The 18,249-nt window shown below is 49.4% G+C and overlaps 1 protein-coding gene across 1 annotated transcript in view; it reads right to left on the bottom strand.

The window, feature by feature from the left end:
• Window positions 1-18,211, bottom strand: part of INTS3 (integrator complex subunit 3) — a 40,440-nt gene extending 22,229 nt beyond the window's left edge. The window contains exons 1-6 of the mRNA XM_075192313.1: window positions 17,480-18,211; window positions 8,723-8,806; window positions 7,920-8,003; window positions 2,264-2,377; window positions 782-866; window positions 497-563 (exon numbers count right to left, since the gene is read on the bottom strand). Of these exons, the coding sequence (XP_075048414.1) occupies window positions 497-563; window positions 782-866; window positions 2,264-2,377; window positions 7,920-8,003; window positions 8,723-8,806; window positions 17,480-17,548 (503 nt within the window). The 5' untranslated portion in view covers window positions 17,549-18,211. The remainder of the gene's footprint in view (window positions 1-496; window positions 564-781; window positions 867-2,263; window positions 2,378-7,919; window positions 8,004-8,722; window positions 8,807-17,479) is intronic.
• Between the last annotated feature and the right edge of the window lie 38 nt (window positions 18,212-18,249).

The raw sequence follows: 18,249 nt of genomic DNA, 5'->3' as shown, positions 1-18,249 counted from the left end.
GGCATCCCAAGAATGTGTTATAACGGGCTTGTTTCATGTACACAGACTACAAACCCGAATCCTCTTGTTTGAGAGGATGGAGCATGTAGAGGGTACTATATAACAAACATTAGGGTACACGTACCAGCATTATTACTATGTCTGCTTCTGAAATAAATGTGTGGTTTAAAGATTGACGTAATAGGTCACTTTAATGTAAAACAAAGGCAACAGATAAACTTACTTACATGATATTTAATGCATTAAACTTGATAATATAATAATCTCACTATAGTATTGCAGGTCTGCAGAGATGTGCCAGCAGTATCTCCCAATTAGAAACCAATGAGCAATGTCCTGGGTCCCGGAAAAACCTAAAACGGGGGTATGTCCGTCTCTCCATTACGTGACACAAGGACTTACAGGACCTTTCAAAGTGTCCTCATCACCGACACACAGTGGGGGCAGATACTTTATGTAGGAGGACTGAAGATAACGTACCAAGGAGGCCGCTTACCTCTGCTCCATTAGAATATCCAACACACTTTCGGCCAACCAGATATTCTTGGCGGATATGTCGCCCCCTGGAGACGGAGGGATGAGAGAAAGAGAGATTACAGCAGCTCAGTAATTACATCTACACGAATGTGTGTTCCTGGGGCTCCCAGGTGACGGGATCTGTGATTACATTTATGTTGGAGACATTGAGAGGCTGCGCCGGCTGCATTTACTCTGCCGGTATCAGTATAAGCAGACATATAATATAATATAATATAATGTAATACCCCCTCCCTAGACTCACCTGCGATCTGTTTCATGAAGGTCATACAGACGCCGTCTGCTCCCAGAACCCCGCTCTTCACCAGCTCTCGGACCAGCCATACCAGCTGCAACGAGACAGACCACGGTGCCAGTTATTGAGGCTGGAGACACACCCTCCACAACCCGCATCACTCAGACAGCACCGCGTATGATACATTCAGACCCCCTGCCTCACACCTACGTCATGTCAGCGACCCCTCACACCAAGGGCACAGGAACACCCGAAACCTGTGCAAGGGGAGCTCCTTCATCCCTACATCACCTGACCTGAGCTCAACCCCAAAACCAGCATCAGAGCAGCCTATCTCCAAAGACACATACCCCATGCCCCCATAGCAACGCCTCTCACACCCGTGCCCCCAAAGCCACGCCTCTCACGCCCGTGTCCCCAAAAGCCGCGCCTCTCACGCCCGTGTCCCCAAAAGCCGCGCCTCACGCCCGCGTCCCCAAAAGCCGCGCCTCTCACGCCCGCGTCCCCAAAAGCCGCGCCTCTCACGCCCGCGTCGCCAAAGCCGCGCCTCTCACGCCCGCGTCGCCAAAGCCGCGCCTCTCACGCCCGCGTCGCAAAAGCCGCGCCTCTCACGCCCGTGCCCCCAAAGCCGCGCCTCTCACGCCCGTGCCCCCAAAGCCGCGCCTCTCACACCCGTGCCCCCAAAGCCGCCCCTCTCACACCCGTGCCCCCAAAGCCGCCCCTCTCACACCCGTGCCCCCAAAGCCGCGCCTCTCACACCCGTGCCCCCAAAGCCACACCTCTCACACCCGTGTCTCCAAAGCCACGCCTCTCACACCCGTGTCTCACAAGCCACGCCTCTCACACCCGTGTCTCACAAGCCACGCCTCTCACACCCGTGTCTCACAAGCCACGCCTCTCACACCCGTGTCTCACAAGCCACGCCTCTCACACCCGTGTCTCACAAGCCACGCCTCTCATACCCGTGTCTCACAAGCCACACCTCTCACACCCGTGTCTCACAAGCCACAGCTCTCACACCCGTGTCTCACAAGCCACAGCTCTCACACCCGTGTCTCACAAGCCACACCTCTCACACCCGTGTCTCACAAGCCACAGCTCTCACACCCGTGTCTCACAAGCCACAGCTCTCACACCCATGTCTCACAAGCCACACCTCACACCCGTGTCTCACAAGCCACACCTCTCACACCCGTGTCTCACAAGCCACACCTCTCACACCCGTGTCTCACAAGCCACACCTCTCACACCCGTGTCTCACAAGCCACACCTCTCACACCCGTGTCTCACAAGCCACACCTCTCACACCCGTGTCTCACAAGCCACACCTCTCACACCCGTGTTTCACAAGCCACACCTCTCACACCCGTGTCTCACAAGCCACACCTCTCACACCCGTGTCTCACAAGCCACACCTCTCACACCCGTGTCTCACAAGCCACACCTCTCACACCCGTGTCTCACAAGCCACACACTCTGAGATATTCCAACCTGTGTCCGACACGTGTCCTGCAACTTCAGGTATTTTTCCATTAAGAGCTGGTTGATTTTGTTGAGGACGATGTTCATTCCATCTCTGCTAACAAGGGCCAGGTCCCGGTAACACTACAGGGGAGAGACATGGGCCCTGCGTCAGTACACACATCACCAATAGCCCCTGGACCATCATACACCGTAACTGCAGACCACCGCCCGGCCACATTCACAAGGGACTTATTATCGGATTAGGAATCACAGAAGAGGAAGGAACATAAGACAATGTGGAAACACAACCACACGGTGGGAATCCCACTGACTGTCGACAACCCCTAGGTCATTTAAAAAGTCACTTAACTGGTGGCAGAATGATTGTTCACAAATGACCCTGACAAACCCATTGATGCCAGGAAATGACGTCCGCCCAAACAACAGAGACCTTGAACTGAAGCTTTGTGGTTAAGAATGACTGTTGTAAATCACCAACAGCCATAAATAAAACCTCCTCTTGTCCTTCACAAAGTAATCAGGCCAGTAGGAGAGGAAGATCCAAGCAACACTGGTAAAACTGTGACATCCTCACGTCTCCATGTCTTTAGACTTCAGAGGTCACCTGCAGTGGCTGGGTCCCCCTTCCTAAATACTTTATTATAAGTTAATATCCAGGTGCCCACTGAACTATGTTGCTGGCACAGTGTTCCTTTGGTATACAACGTAAATTGTACCGACATATTTCTGATGTACAATGCCCGCAGCATGTTTTGGGTGGTCTACTCCATAGTATGTGGCACGTGCATTGAATATATCCTCGGAGCATAATGAAAGGAGGAAGGAGTTACCTTGACAACTACATTCTTTTTTGCTAAGGCTGCTGGCCATAACGGCAGGGGCTCTTCCTGTGTACAGTTGGCTAGTGAGGGACATTATTACACTAGTGAACCAGTATGTTATATCGCTGTGTTGACAGCCTCCTTACTTACAAGAGGAAAGCCCTGTTCTCCTGCCAGGTTATCACAGGAATGATCTGCACACGAGCAGAACATATCTGCCCCTCGGTCCAGTCAATTCTCGCCCTGGCTAAGGGCAGTTCAGGATTGGTGCAATGAGCCATTTACCCATTTAGCTCCCAATACACCATCGATGGTAGAACCCTAATACACAGACTACGGAGCTCTACATTAAAGAGTATTCCTACACCTATTCCTCTCCAAACTTCCTGAACAGCTAAAACCATTTACCACTTTCTCACTGCTCACTCCCTCCTTCATCTCTTACAATCAGGCTTCCGCTTTCTCCATCCACCGAGACCTAGGTGACTAATGATCTACTCTTTGCTCAGTGGAAGGGCCACGTCTCCCGGCTCTTGCTCCTTGACCCCTCTACCCTCTTTTGACACAGTTGATCTTCTCCTCAACACCCTTCACTGGCTTGGCCTTCGTGGCACTATCATTTCCTGATTTACCTCCTACCTCTTGTTCTTTCAGTGTCTCTTCCACCGGTAGCTGCTCCTCCCCTGTCCCTCTATCTGTTGTGGTTTCCCCCAAGGCCCTGGACATTTCCTCCATAATCTCCTCTCCCGTGTGTGTGAACGCCTCTCACCTACCTCCACCTGGATGACTGGAGGCTACCTCAAACCCAACATATCCAAAACTGAGCTCATCTTCCCACCACCTAGCGTCACATCCTCTCGTCTGATCTCCCGTAAGCTTGATGGTGTTGTCCTCTATCCAGGGGGTTGTCATTGACTTTGCCCTCAATAGCATTCCCTGTAACCAATCCCTTGCTCATTCCCGTCGCCTCCACCTTTGCAAAGTTGGCAAGATTCGTCCCTTTCCTCTCCCTAGATGCCACCAAGACCATCATCCATGCTCTTGTCATCTCCCGCCTTGATTATTGCAATATTCTCCCCTCCGGCTTGCCTGACAAACGTCTGTCCCCTTGAAATCTGTGCTGACTGCGGCGTCCTCTTCCTCTCCCAATACTCCCGTACGCGCCCACTACATTGTGGCAATGACCTTCTTCTCTCCTCACAACCTCACACTCCTGCCCTCAGGACCTTGACCGTGCTACTCGGTACATCTGGAACTCCCTGCCCTCCAATCAGACTCGCCCCCAACCTCGAATGTTTCAAACGCTCCATCAAAACTCACCTTATCACTTCTCTACCCGGCCCCATCCTAAACCTATTCCCTCCTAACGCTCCACCTGCCCCTTTCACTCCACCTCTATCATCTCCGTTTACCCCAATCCTCAATGTCTGCCCTCTCTCCCTCCTCATCTGCTCTATAATGTTCCTTTGTTCTAGTGATGTCTTCTGTAGTTGCTTTCTCTATAGTCTCTTGTATTGATTTTTACTGATTCTATTGAATCTCTCATCCCTTATTTATATTTATTTTTCATTTCCCTTTTTTTTTTTGTTGATTGCTCGGCGCTGTGGATTCTGTGGCGCGGTCTAGATAAAGACGAGGATTAAAGAGATCTCTAGGTATGACGTTGAGATCATACCTAGAGACCTCATTGCAATCGCCAATGGTAAAGCGCTACAGAATATGCTGGCGATATATAAATAAATGATGATAGCAGGATATAGTGAGAACGTTACATTGCTGATGGATGGCTGCCCCCCACACAAAGACCGCATACGGTATGAGAGGTAGAGGGGAGGGGGGACGGGACGGGATAATATATCCGACATAGGATGCCAGTCACCTCTTGCTACACCGGCTGGTGGAAGTCTATACGGACAAGACAGTAAAGAGTTAAAGGTTCAGAAAGAAAGAGCACAAAGGTCTTTCTAAAGACAGAGCACACGGCTGGATCCACCACCCACCGTGAAGCTGTTGGAGCGCGACGCAAGAGGGCAATTAGGGGGTTTAGAGGTAGACGGTCTCCTGAATGTGTTAAGAGGTGGGCGAGAGATTTCTCCACTTCATCTTCTGTTCTGTAGCGTTTATGTCGTACAGCTCATTTTGTTTCCATATTATTTTATTGTTTGCTGAGCGGTAATTGCCGGGACCAGAAATTACCATAACGCTCCCGGGGGGGGACTAATCCTTAGGAAGGTATAAAGAGCGCGCAGCACTTCAGAGTCAAAGACACACGTGTAGATATACAGACACACCTGTGAGCAAAGGGCCCCGCTAACGACCCGAGATCTCTGGCGCATAAATAAAAGATGACAAGAGGAATAGATAGAGCGACATAAAGAGACTGTACTGAATAACGATGGAGAGCGGGGAGGGGAAGGGGGGGCGACGACGCAGAGGAATGACTGCTCTCCTGAAAGGGTTAACCCGCGGGCTCATACACAGGTGCCAGGCAGAGCGTCGGCTCCGGCATCAAAGTGGCAGATCTAATTATCCGGAGCTGAGCAGCCGGCAGCAAAACCGGAGCGGCGGATCAAAAAGCCGCGTCAGTGAGAGGAGCTAATGAGAAAGTTTCAGGAGACGGGAGTAAAAGGTGGGCTCGCTCCCCGCCCCCGGCGCGCTAAAATACAGACCTTGTGGAGGCGACAGGGAGACTTAAACGGTTCTATTGTCAGAGGGATTATACAGTATAATGGGCTGTCTAGTAATAACCTCACAGTGACATAGTCTCCAGCTTTGCTTGTCCCCCGTATATCCTTCACGAGGACCCTGCTCCCCTAAAGTCGCTGTATGTCCTCCCTGAGCAAGGTAAAGGGGGCTTCCAACTTTATATGACCCGCTGCCCATTTTCCTGACCACATCGCTAGCGTACGTCTGCACCCTTCAGCCACGTATTAGATTATCAGGCAGAGCCGTTGCCCGGGATACGAGCCAGCTCTGCCGTTCCACCCGCGTCGTGTACAACTGTATCCAGCTACACAACGCACTGAATCTGGCCTGATGATAGAACGGTATGGCTGAAAGTAAGTAAGCTGGAAAGGCAACGTCTTTAGTAAAAAAGTTGCAAGAGAATACGCAATCCAGCGGTATAAAGGCTACGGAAGGTGGGCGACCGCTTCAATTTATTTCTGCACAACGCATCGCTCTCATTTCACAGAAAGGAGGGAGGCCAGATCGCTAATTAGCGGGTAAACACACACATCTCGCACTACACAGGGCTCCGGGACTTGTAACCATCCCCAAATACCAGGGCACCGAGCAATCAGCGGCGGAGGAAAACGCCGCCCTCCCACCTTACAGTCACTGATCACAAACTTCGGCTGGAGAAAGTAATTAGCTACTTGAAAGTAAAAAAAAAAAATGTTCCTCCACTTAGCGGCTGCTGCGGCCCTTCTAGCTAACGACTATTTCCAATAAAACCAATCTGCCAGTTTCCAGCCCTGAACAGATTAAACAAACATGATACGGATCGGTGCGGAGAAGCAGGAATTTAACTCCCGGCTGCCCGCTGTGTGTGCTGGTGCCCGGCTAGAGATCTAGGACTGATTAACCAACAGTGGGCGTTCCGGCTCTGTGACACTGGTCTGCTGGCTGTAAGGGAACTGGGAAGCACTAAATACACTGCCATGGGGTACTTTATCCTATATCCACTGGGGGCAGAGATTCGGAAGATCAGGGGTGTGGATTATTTGGTCCTGATCTTGCATGTATAAATGTCGGGAGGTATGCGGTCACGTTTCAATGCGGCACTTCCTTCATACAAACTGCTTACTAAACTATATGACTCTCGGTCTCCTGATATACTCTGTGCTGCTGGGGGATCATGCTCCGTCCACTATATAACCCATCTCCTGATATACTCTGTGCTGCTGGAGACCCTGTTCCTTCCACTATATAACTCTCAGTCTGTGACTTCCTGCTGCCTCCATTCCCCTCCTCACATCATGTCACTGCCCCTGTCACATGCAGCTCTGTCCTCACTAACACATCATTCATCTCCTGATATACTCTGTTCTGCTGGGGACCCTGATCCTTCCACTATATTACTCTCAGTATCCTGATATACTCTGTGCTGCTGGGGGACCCTGCTCCTTCCACCATATAACTGTCTGTGGCTTCCTGCTGCCTCCATTCCCCTCCTCATATCATGTCACTGCCCCTGTCCTCACTAACATATCACTCATCTCCTGATATACTCTGTGCTGCTGGGGGACCCTGCTCCTTTCACTATATAACCCTCCGTCTCCTGATATACTATGTGCTGCTGGGGGACCCTGCTTCTTCCACTATATAACTCTCAGTCTGTGGCTTCCAACTGCGGTGATTTGATTGGCTGTAGGCTGCTGACAAACACATAATATCACTGTAGTCCAGCAAACCTTCATTATGTGCAAAAATTAAATAAACAAACAAATAAAATGAATTGATGAGTTGTACAACAGAGCTGTCACTCTAATTCTGCCGCCAGGCGGCTGGGATTCCAGCTGGGCTCTCGTTCCCTATCCAGCTTCATCCCTCTCCGTGTGAAGTGTAATTATGGAAGAAATATGCCAAGAGCACAGTAAGAAAACAAATGGCCCAGCCACAGGTCACGGCCTCTCCCAGGGTGACTGTGTTTGCTTAAAGTTTCCCAGAAACTTGGGAGGGCACCTCCTCTGCTCGCCAGCCTCGGTATGGTACAATAATAAGACTGTGGGACAGCAGGAAGTGGGGGGGGGGGATGGGCGCAGTGGGTCAGGGAGCTAGCAATCACCCGCTGATGGCGCGGCCTGAAGAGACCGCTCCCGGGATCGTACTCCACTCACCTTCTGGGCCTGGGCCGGTTCGGAAAGCACAAGGGTGAAGAGCCCCAAACACACCTCCTCGTGCTGAGTGGCTCCTTTGCAGACCTAGACCAGGAAACGGAGAGAAGAGACTGTCAGACATATTACCCATCAGATATAAAGTCATTTGTATCTGACATTACAGCAAATCTTGTGTTGGTTACTAATAAGAATCCAGGAATAAGTCCTTTTTGTTCCCGTGATTTAACAAACTAAAGTGCCACACGGGGTGAATACTTCTATAACGCTGTACAGAACAGCTCTGGGATTTTAGAGCATGACTCTGCCTTCTTTGGGCTCATGAGTGCAGGAGAAGGGACTTACAAGGCATATTCCAGAAGACCCTTCTCGTATGCCTTATAGGATCGCCTGAAAGTCTCCTATAGCTGCTCATTGTTCTAGTAATTTAAGCACAGAATTTCTATAAATTAACGGTGCCCGGGGGATGTCTCTAAATATATATCACAGTTATATAAGTATGCAGATTATGGTGATAGCAATAAATAGATTTGAGGAAATGCTTCCACCACAGAGTACAGACTCCATACATAGAAGGGAAACAGGGATCACAGGGGGGGGCTTCCATTAACCCCTAGAGCAGACGCCATCACATATTTGGGCTGCTCTCAGAAGACGCAGGACCCGCCCTGGCTGGAAAAAACCCCATCGATATCTTAACGCCGGGCCAGGAAAATAAGATTGCACCGTTTTCTAGCTGTAATAAATGACACGAGACATGAACGATATGAAGGAACGGATCAGATAACAGGTCTGTGGATACTTACGTAGGCGTTGAGCGCGTCGTTCGACTCTCTCTCCGACACGCCGGCCGTCATAGAGGTCACCAGCCCCACGCAACGCTCCAGCCGCTGAAAGACAAAAACAGAGAACGCACAAAGGAGGTGAGAGGCGCAGAACGAGATAACGATTAACATATATATATGTATAGCGCTAGCATACTCCGTAGCAGCGTAACGGTGATAACACAACACAAGTAGATGAGTGGGACTAGCTGGATATTGGGGTACAGCAGAAATCGAGTAACAAGGTGCAGACGTCACGGCTGTCAGATGAATACAGAGCAATATTGGGAGAGTATAGAGTGTGATTTGCGCCTTGTCCAACACTTACAGAGGAGATTGAGCTCTCTCATTACAGCACAATATACCTACGGACGCTCCGTGTTCATATAACGCTCTGAGTAACAGGAGCTGGAGACAATCAGGTCACCCGGAGAATTATTACATGACAGCCTGTAAAACACGTTAACTCCTTGTATGGCCCAGTATGCGGTTGATGATTGTTTTACACTTTAATCATAATTACAACCAAGTCAAAAAACCACAACGCAAATCTGAATGCCGAGCATAGAGCGACCGTCTCTTCTCAAGCCACGTTTTCACGTGTCCATAGCCACTGCGCGGGTCCATTCACTCAGTCGGCAACTGTCCGGCAGGATCTGGCATAGGGAAATCCTGAAAACAAGGCGTGTTAAAGCGAAGACCGAGAATCTCGGACAGAGAGATATAACAGTAACTTGGGAGGGCGATTATCGCAACACATCTTTCTAAAGTGGCCATGACATAAGACGGGGATTGGAAACAAATCCGGTGACCGTACCGTTCTATAAAAGCTGTATACATGACACTAGTATTCGGAGAACACATTGCTGGCGTCTCAATGACAGTAATCGCCATAAACACGTTCCTAGGACAGAAGAGATAACGTTACTGGACCCCCCCTTCACGATCTCCACACTATAATCTCTCTATATGGTAAATTTAATGATCTCAAGAGCCTGGAACGAGACTAATGAGGATGGTGATTAGACACCAGGCACACCTGGCAGGAAGGGGTTACAGATATCTGGGTTACGACATGAAAGGCCGCTCGTTATACCGCACCGGCACACAAAGCCCCAATGCAGGCTGGTTAAGGAGCGGTAGGCAGAGTAAGTATTACACATTCTCTTTGAGCTGTATCAAACGGTAAAAACCAACGCGGCCCTCTGGGCCCTCGAGCAGCTACACAAAGAGATTCGCTGATAACGTGCGAGAGGCCTCCGTGTAAACCAGAAAACAGCTTTACAAAGTTAACCCTCTCGCCGGCAGCAAGGACTGGGCTGTAGGTGCGCTAATTCTTTATACGCAAGGACGAACGGCAGCTCACAAAACATGGCGTCTCTCATACCGCTGGTAACATACAGGACCGATCCATAACACCGCAATACAGAACATAAAACTAGCGTGCCAACATACTGGGGTACAGTGTCCTGCAACACAGAGGGATTCTAGCTCTAAATAACATGTATTATGTAACATGTTTTGCTGTTATGAGTACTAAGCAACTCCCCTCACTGGGGAGAGGACAATAATGTGAATTAATCACAGAACAGACAACACAGACGGTTTTCATTAGAGTCAGAGCCGAACGTAGAGCCATTAACAAAGGGTTAAACGTGAGGTCAACGCGGATGGGCGGACATCGGGGTCTTACATATAACCCCCTGACAGCCGCTGGTGGAGGGTCCGCCACGCGATACGCTGTTAGAACTTTCTTAACGAGTTTATTTTAGCCTTGTCTGACTCCTATAACTTTATTCATCCCAGGGAGATATATGGCTGTTATTATCCGACTGTCGCTTCTTCCGCGCCGCCGTCCCCGAGGGCTGAATAAACAGCGCAGGGGGTCACCCGGGTCGGCGGATTAAATAAAACCACAACGCCTGCGACTCGTCTGAACAATTTCACAGTCACGTCTTAATGGGATGGAAGAGCCGCACGGAGCCATTAGACGTGGCAGCACCACACAATGTACCCGCAGAGCAATTTGCTGTCTCTGGCCGCTAAACGGGATGGAAATACACTGCAGACAATGAAGCTAGAATTGGAATAGTAGGAAGGTGCATGGGAGGGGGAGATGTGTGATAATACAATGCCTGAGGGTGTTACATCTCCCCGACATAGAGGGGGTCACACAGGGACGCTATATGGATATAGTAGAAACGTCACGTGGCCAGACAATATGGCTGCTGGCGGCGCTGGTCCATGGGGGGCTGTACACACATTTACTGTACAGAGTTAGAAGTCATCATATTATGTGACTGCAGAACAGAGATCAGAGGATATGTGACATATATATGGCAGCGACAACTAGGTGATCATCAGCCATTAACGTCCGTCACACCCCAGACGCTGCAATGCACTCTGTGGCCTTCCCTGGTCCATACACCTGTCTGGACCGGGTGTATAGACCGGGGTGTATAACACTGTATAGTCAGTGTTATATATAACAGACCACTGCCACCTGCACACATCATAGTCCTCCCCTCAGCCTCCACCACCAACTACACACATCATAGTCCTCCCCTCAGCCTCCACCACCAACTACACACATCATAGTCCTCAGCCTCCACCACCAACTACACACATCATAGTCCTCCCCTCAGCCTCCACCACCAACTACACACATCATAGTCCTCCCCTCAGCCTCCACCACCAACTACACACATCATAGTCCTCCCCTCAGCCTCCACCACCAACTACACACATCATAGTCCTCCCCCTCAGCCTCCACCACCAACTACACACATCATAGTCCTCCCCCTCAGCCTCCACCACCAACTACACACATCATAGTCCTCCCCCTCAGCCACCACCCCCAACTACACACATCATAGTCCTCCCCTCAGCCTCCACCACCAACTACACACATCATAGTCCTCCCCTCAGCCTCCACCACCAACTACACACATCATAGTCCTCAGCCTCCACCACCAACTACACACATCATAGTCCTCCCCTCAGCCTCCACCACCAACTACACACATCATAGTCCTCCCCTCAGCCTCCACCACCAACTACACACATCATAGTCCTCCCCTCAGCCTCCACCACCAACTACACACATCATAGTCCTCCCCCTCAGCCTCCACCACCAACTACACACATCATAGTCCTCCCCCTCAGCCTCCACCACCAACTACACACATCATAGTCCTCCCCCTCAGCCACCACCCCCAACTACACACATCATAGTCCTCCCCTCAGCCTCCACCACCAACTACACACATCATAGTCCTCCCCTCAGCCTCCACCACCAACTACACACATCATAGTCCTCCCCCTCAGCCACCACCCCCAACTACACACATCATAGTCCTCCCCCTCAGTCTCCACCACCAACTACACACATCATAGTCCTCCCCTCAGTCTCCACCACCAACTACACACATCATAGTCCTCCCCTCAGCCTCCACCACCAACTACACACATCATAGTCCTCCCCTCAGCCTCCACCACCAACGACGCACGTCACAGCCCTCTCCTCAGCCGCTACCACCAACTACACACATCATAGTCCTCCCCCTCAGCCTCCACCACCAACTACACACATCATAGTCCTCCCCTCAGCCTCCACCAACTACACACATCATAGTCCTCCCCTCAGCCTCCACCACCAACTACACACATCATAGTCCTCCCCTCAGCCTCCACCACCAACTACACACATCATAGTCCTCCCCCTCAGCCACCACCCCCAACTACACACATCATAGTCCTCCCCTCAGCCTCCACCACCAACTACACACATCATAGTCCTCCCCTCAGCCTCCACCACCAACTACACACATCATAGTCCTCCCCTCAGCCTCCACCACCAACTACACACATCATAGTCCTCCCCTCAGCCTCCACCACAAACTACACACATCATAGTCCTCCCCCTCAGCCACCACCCCCAACTACACACATCATAGTCCTCCCCCCTCAGTCTCCACCACCAACTACACACATCATAGTCCTCCCCTCAGCCTCCACCACCAACTACACACATCATAGTCCTCCCCTCAGCCTCCACCACCAACTACACACATCATAGTCCTCCCCTCAGCCTCCACCACCAACGACGCACGTCACAGCCCTCTCCTAAGCCGCTACCACCAACTACACACATCATAGTCCTCCCCCTCAGCCTCCACCACCAACTACACACATCATAGTCCTCCCCTCAGCCTCCACCACCAACTACACACATCATAGTCCTCCCCTCAGCCTCCACCACCAACTACACACATCATAGTCCTCCCCTCAGCCACCACCCCCAACTACACACATCATAGTCCTCCCCCTCAGCCACCACCCCCAACTACACACATCATAGTCCTCCCCCTCAGCCACCACCCCCAACTACACACATCATAGTCCTCCCCTCAGCCTCCACCACCAACTACACACATCATAGTCCTCCCCTCAGCCTCCACCACCAACGACGCACGTCACAGCCCTCTCCTCAGCCGCTACCACCTGCATCAACCATGCATGCCATATTCCTCCCCTCAGCACCAATCATTTATGTCATAGACCTTCCCTCAGCCTCTTCCATCTGCACCAACTACTCAGGTCATAGTTCTCAGTCTGTCTCTACCACCTGCACCCAAGACCTGGCCAAGGAAACTATAAGGGCCATGTACTGGGTTGACAGTCTCAAACCAACACCAATTTTTCCAAGTCATCTTATCATCAAAAATCGTTCTTCCAGCAGTAGATAAAGTAGGGACGCTGAAGCAACATAAACGTACCAGGTGCCAATACCACAGACATCCTTTCCCACAATGCACCACACTCACCGTAAGAAACTAACCAGGAGAGGAGCTTCCGAACCTGATGCATACTGCTTGTGTACCCTGATAACTCAACTACCCTGTTACTACAAGAAATAGAACACAAGACTCATAACTTCCATCCAGAAACCGATCTATGAAGCTGGATAACACTGACATTATCCAGCCAGTAGTCAATTACAACGCACGTTGGATAAGGGGAGTTTAAAGCCTTTTTAAAACTATTTCTTATAAATCAAGAGCTAAAGCCTAGAAGTATGATCTAAGACAACAAGGTTTAAATGCGTAAACCCCCAGAGCTTGCACTCATCCATGCACAGGTCCCCTGCAATGACAATCCCGCCATGTGTATACATTATTTGTGGCTGTCAATGTTGTGTGTATACAACACAGGATAACGTGAGATACTGGATAATGTCAGCACCGCGGCGACAACACTGACCTAGATAACGTCACGTAACAGAGGACGAGATTGTGCTTTTATTTTGGACAATAAGCTCTGTACGCCAGCGGATCCCCAGGGGTAACATTCTGACATGACCTGAGACAGCCCGGATAAGACACAAGATATTCCGTATTGTCAGAGTGTCTGAGATAACAGACTGCTCCCCCACTCGTCAGCAGCAGTGACAGCGGCCAGACCCCTGGGGGCCCGCAGGTACCTGTACTGACAGATAATAGGAGAACTCTCTGCTCTAGTTATTTCCAGGCTCAGTGCCACTCAGCCAGGACCTCGGACTAACACTCTCTACTCGCGTCGTATAAACCAGGAGGCGCCGACGTCAACTGCGCCTAATGACCGCTGTAATATATTATATCATTGCTCTTTAACGGAAATATTTACAGTATACTGGCAGCAGAATCGCTTGTTGCGATTGCGAGAAGGAAGCACTTGTTATAATTCCCCTTATAATACTCAATCATCTCCCGAGTTAAAACTACAAAGGTTCAGAACTAATAATGAGGTTTGAAGTGCCCTCAAAGGACACCCCCTAGCACCTGGATCAATGTACGATTCATCCACACATCATATGTTACCCCAATTAGCTGCTTCCCCAGTAAACAGGGTCAGGGCGTGAAAATAAGCAACATAATGTACAGGGGAGTATCCAGAAGCCACCACCTGACACATATTTTTTTTATATATATATATATATATATATATATATATATATATATATATATATATATATATATATATATATAAAATAAACACACACACTACTGATCTGAATAATATACATGAAATACTTGGGAGCGCTCACACTAGATTTGTTCTAAATGGACTCTCTTTCCTAGCGCAGCTGCCCTGTTAGGTGTTTAGCTAACAGAGCAGACACAGAGTGACTGATAGCTAGACAGACTTGCTATGCCGGATTACACAGGGGCAAAGCCAGTCGCAGCTTTCTGACCTGTATGAAATTTTATCAGCAAATTGCCCTAAAGATGTGTAAAAAAAAACAAAACTTGGAGTTTACAAGATACACTCTTCAAATAAAACCTTTGGGGGGAGGGGTGCAAATTTTCTACCCAATCCGATTAGATTATTGATCCATTTTGGCAGATAAGATTTCATCACATATATTATCTCCAACATAGATCAAATCTTTTACAAATCATTAACTACATTCCGATGCTTTAACCAGCACAATGCCGTTATTCCACGCAGTCAGCTCTTGGGCTTCGTATGTAAGCTATTCCACCATTGCCGTCTATGGTCGGGAATATACATCCCATGCTGCACCCATAAATTCAGCACAAGACTCCGCCACCTCTCTTATGCCCTCCAAATCTAGCCCCATTAGAGTGTCAGCTCTTTTTCACTGTATTCCATCATAACTCAATGCTCAGTGTTTATGTTACCTCGGGGGTATTACTTCTTCCTAAGCTGTACCCTACAAATACCGAAGCGAGGTATACAGAATCATCTTCTCACATGATATGAACGCAGGAGGAAATCTCAGCAGCAATGTAATAATGTATTCAGCTGAACACACAAACATCACTAAATACACTGTGATTACGGGAGAGAGTGATAGATCCAGGGCACACACTGCATGAAATGGATTTTATTTAGTTAATAACCACCACGCGTTTTGTTAGCTGAGAGAGGCATATTCTATGTGCAGCGGGTGGCTCAGGTCCGTTATATTATATATCGAACTGTCCGGTCAGATCCTCGCCATATCAAATCCACATGATCGGCACAGACAGACACAGTATGGCCTATACACATTTTTACAGGAGTTAAAACTCTTCCTTACTTTAAAATCCGGCTTCCTTCATCCCCCCCCCCCCTCCCCCCCAACCCAGAACGGCTGAAAAACGAGTCAAGCTTTGGAATATCTTTCATCTCTTTCCTTCATGCGTATTCCAAACTCGGCTCTCACTTGGCTTTTTAAGTGGGTCACAACAATCTGTCACGCATTTCGTTTTCATTAAATTCAGAACTGTATAGCGATACGAAGGCGTGGCCGAGCGCTACTGAGCGATCTCTTGTCACTGGGGGGAGAACACCGGTAATTTCGGGTATAAATCCACACCCCCAGTTTAATATAAAGGATTCTGTCTTCAAACAACACTCTTAATTACTGTGAACACCCATTACCAATTAAATAAATGTTAAAGAATCATATACGTAAAAGAAATAAAATTAAAAATATTGTTTTTGGTTTTATGATCCTTTACAATTGCCAAACCAGCACCTAAAGGTTTATCTACCTTCCAATCACTTTAATGTATTGCTTTGTGTGTGCCCAACTGCAACTTTTACTAGATGCAAAGCTTCTTATGTGTGCGCTGTGCTTTCAGCCTGGTCTGTAAATAATCAGAGAGACCCGTTTATTATGGCTGTGCCGGGACACTACCCTGGGTGTAACTGTATCCAAAGCAGGCAGGACGGCAGACCTGTGCAGTATACATCTGATGATAGTAACGCAGGACTGAGAGGCACAGAAGGAAACTGGAAGATAAAGCAACAGGCTACACAAACCGCAGGAGGAAAAAGACCAAGCAATAAGTTAAAGTAATTTGAAGGTGAACAATCCCTGAGAGTTGAGTTTTCTCTATATTGCTTTAATCACTCTGTATGTCTGAATATAGGAGTAACGAGGCAATAAGAAGATAAACAAAGAACTACCTGAAAAGTGTACAGGAAGCGGGGGGCAGCCATATTGTGGGCTCAAACAGAAGACAACATAAAGCTTAAGTTATCCAATCACTGGGGACGAGGGAGAATCATACACAGACAATGGGAACTACAGAGATATCTCCCACTTACTGGCATAACAGGGGTGGGGGGGAATTTATGCATTGAGGACACATTATGGAAAAACATGGGGGGGTATCTATGAATTCAGGATACAATATGGACAGATGGGGGGCGGTGTATCTATGTATTGAGGATATAATGCGGGCAGAGACGGGGGGTTGGAGACGGAGATATATATATATATATATATATATATATATATATATATACATACACTGAGGGTACAATACAGACAGGGAGGGGGGGGGGGGGTATCTATGTATTGAGGATATAATGCAGGCAGAGATGGGGGGGAATCTATAAATTTAGGATACAATACAGACAGACCGGGCGGATGTATCTATGTATTGAGGATATAATGCAGGCAGAGATGGGGGGGTATCTATAAATTTAGGATACAATACGGACAGACCGGGCGGATGTATCTATGTATCGAGGATATAATGCTGTCAGAGATGGGGGGTATCTATATATACTGAGGGTACAATATAGACAGGGGGGGAACGGGGGATGTTTATGTATTGACACAACTTGGACAAACGGGGATATGTAGTGAGGATATATGAAGTCAGAACAGGGGTACACGGGCAGACCTCCATCACAGATAGGGGTGCAAAACCCCCGCCATCCACCCCGGTGATAAGTTACCTCTTCCAGCTCATCCTTGGCATCCAAACTGGTGGAGATCAGCAGCTTGCCTTTGGATTTCTGCTCCATTTTGGTGGTTTGCGGAAAAGTGTGTGTGGGGGGGGGGGGGGGGGGTGACCCCTCTCTCTATTTACACACACACAGTGGCAGATATATAAGGGGGGTAACAAATTGTGAGATTATGGTATTGGGGGGGTTACACCGGCCAGAGGGGGGGTGCTGCTAGGATTGGGGGGCCACTGACTGGTGTATATTAATCTTGGGGTGCACCTGACTAGATACAAGCACAGGGGGGGCTGTGTCTTATTTGGGGGAGCTGCAAGAACAATATTGGTCCCCCCAAATTGTATTTTGGGGTGCTGCTAAGAGAATGGGGTGCTGGGGGTCTGAGGCAGCTGCTATGACCCAGTGGGGGGCCCCAGGCTGTATATTGGGGTGCTGCTGAGACAATGGGGGTGCTGGGGCAGCTGCTATGCACCAGTGGGGGGCCCCAGGCTGTGTACTGGGGGGGGTGGGGGGCATCAGGCTGACAGGTGGGGGCGGGGCCTATACAGAGTACAGATTGGGGGGGGCTATGAGCTGCTGGTGGGGGTTACACTGCGTGTCCCGGTATCAGGCCGGTACCGGGAGATCTCACCCCCCGCTCCTAACACACAGAGGAAGCCATCCCCGAGCCCAACAACCGGCCGGAAGCTCCCGCCCTCTCTCCCAGCTCTCCGCCAATCGCAGCGCGGGCAGCCGTGTGATGGGCAGCCCGTCGTCCCGTCCCC

Source organism: Mixophyes fleayi, chromosome 12 (genome assembly GCF_038048845.1).
Source record: "Mixophyes fleayi isolate aMixFle1 chromosome 12, aMixFle1.hap1, whole genome shotgun sequence".
NCBI classification, from domain to species: domain Eukaryota; kingdom Metazoa; phylum Chordata; class Amphibia; order Anura; family Limnodynastidae; genus Mixophyes; species Mixophyes fleayi.
The sequence above is the reverse complement of the archived record's forward strand: the minus strand, read 5'-3'. Positions and strand labels throughout refer to the sequence as shown.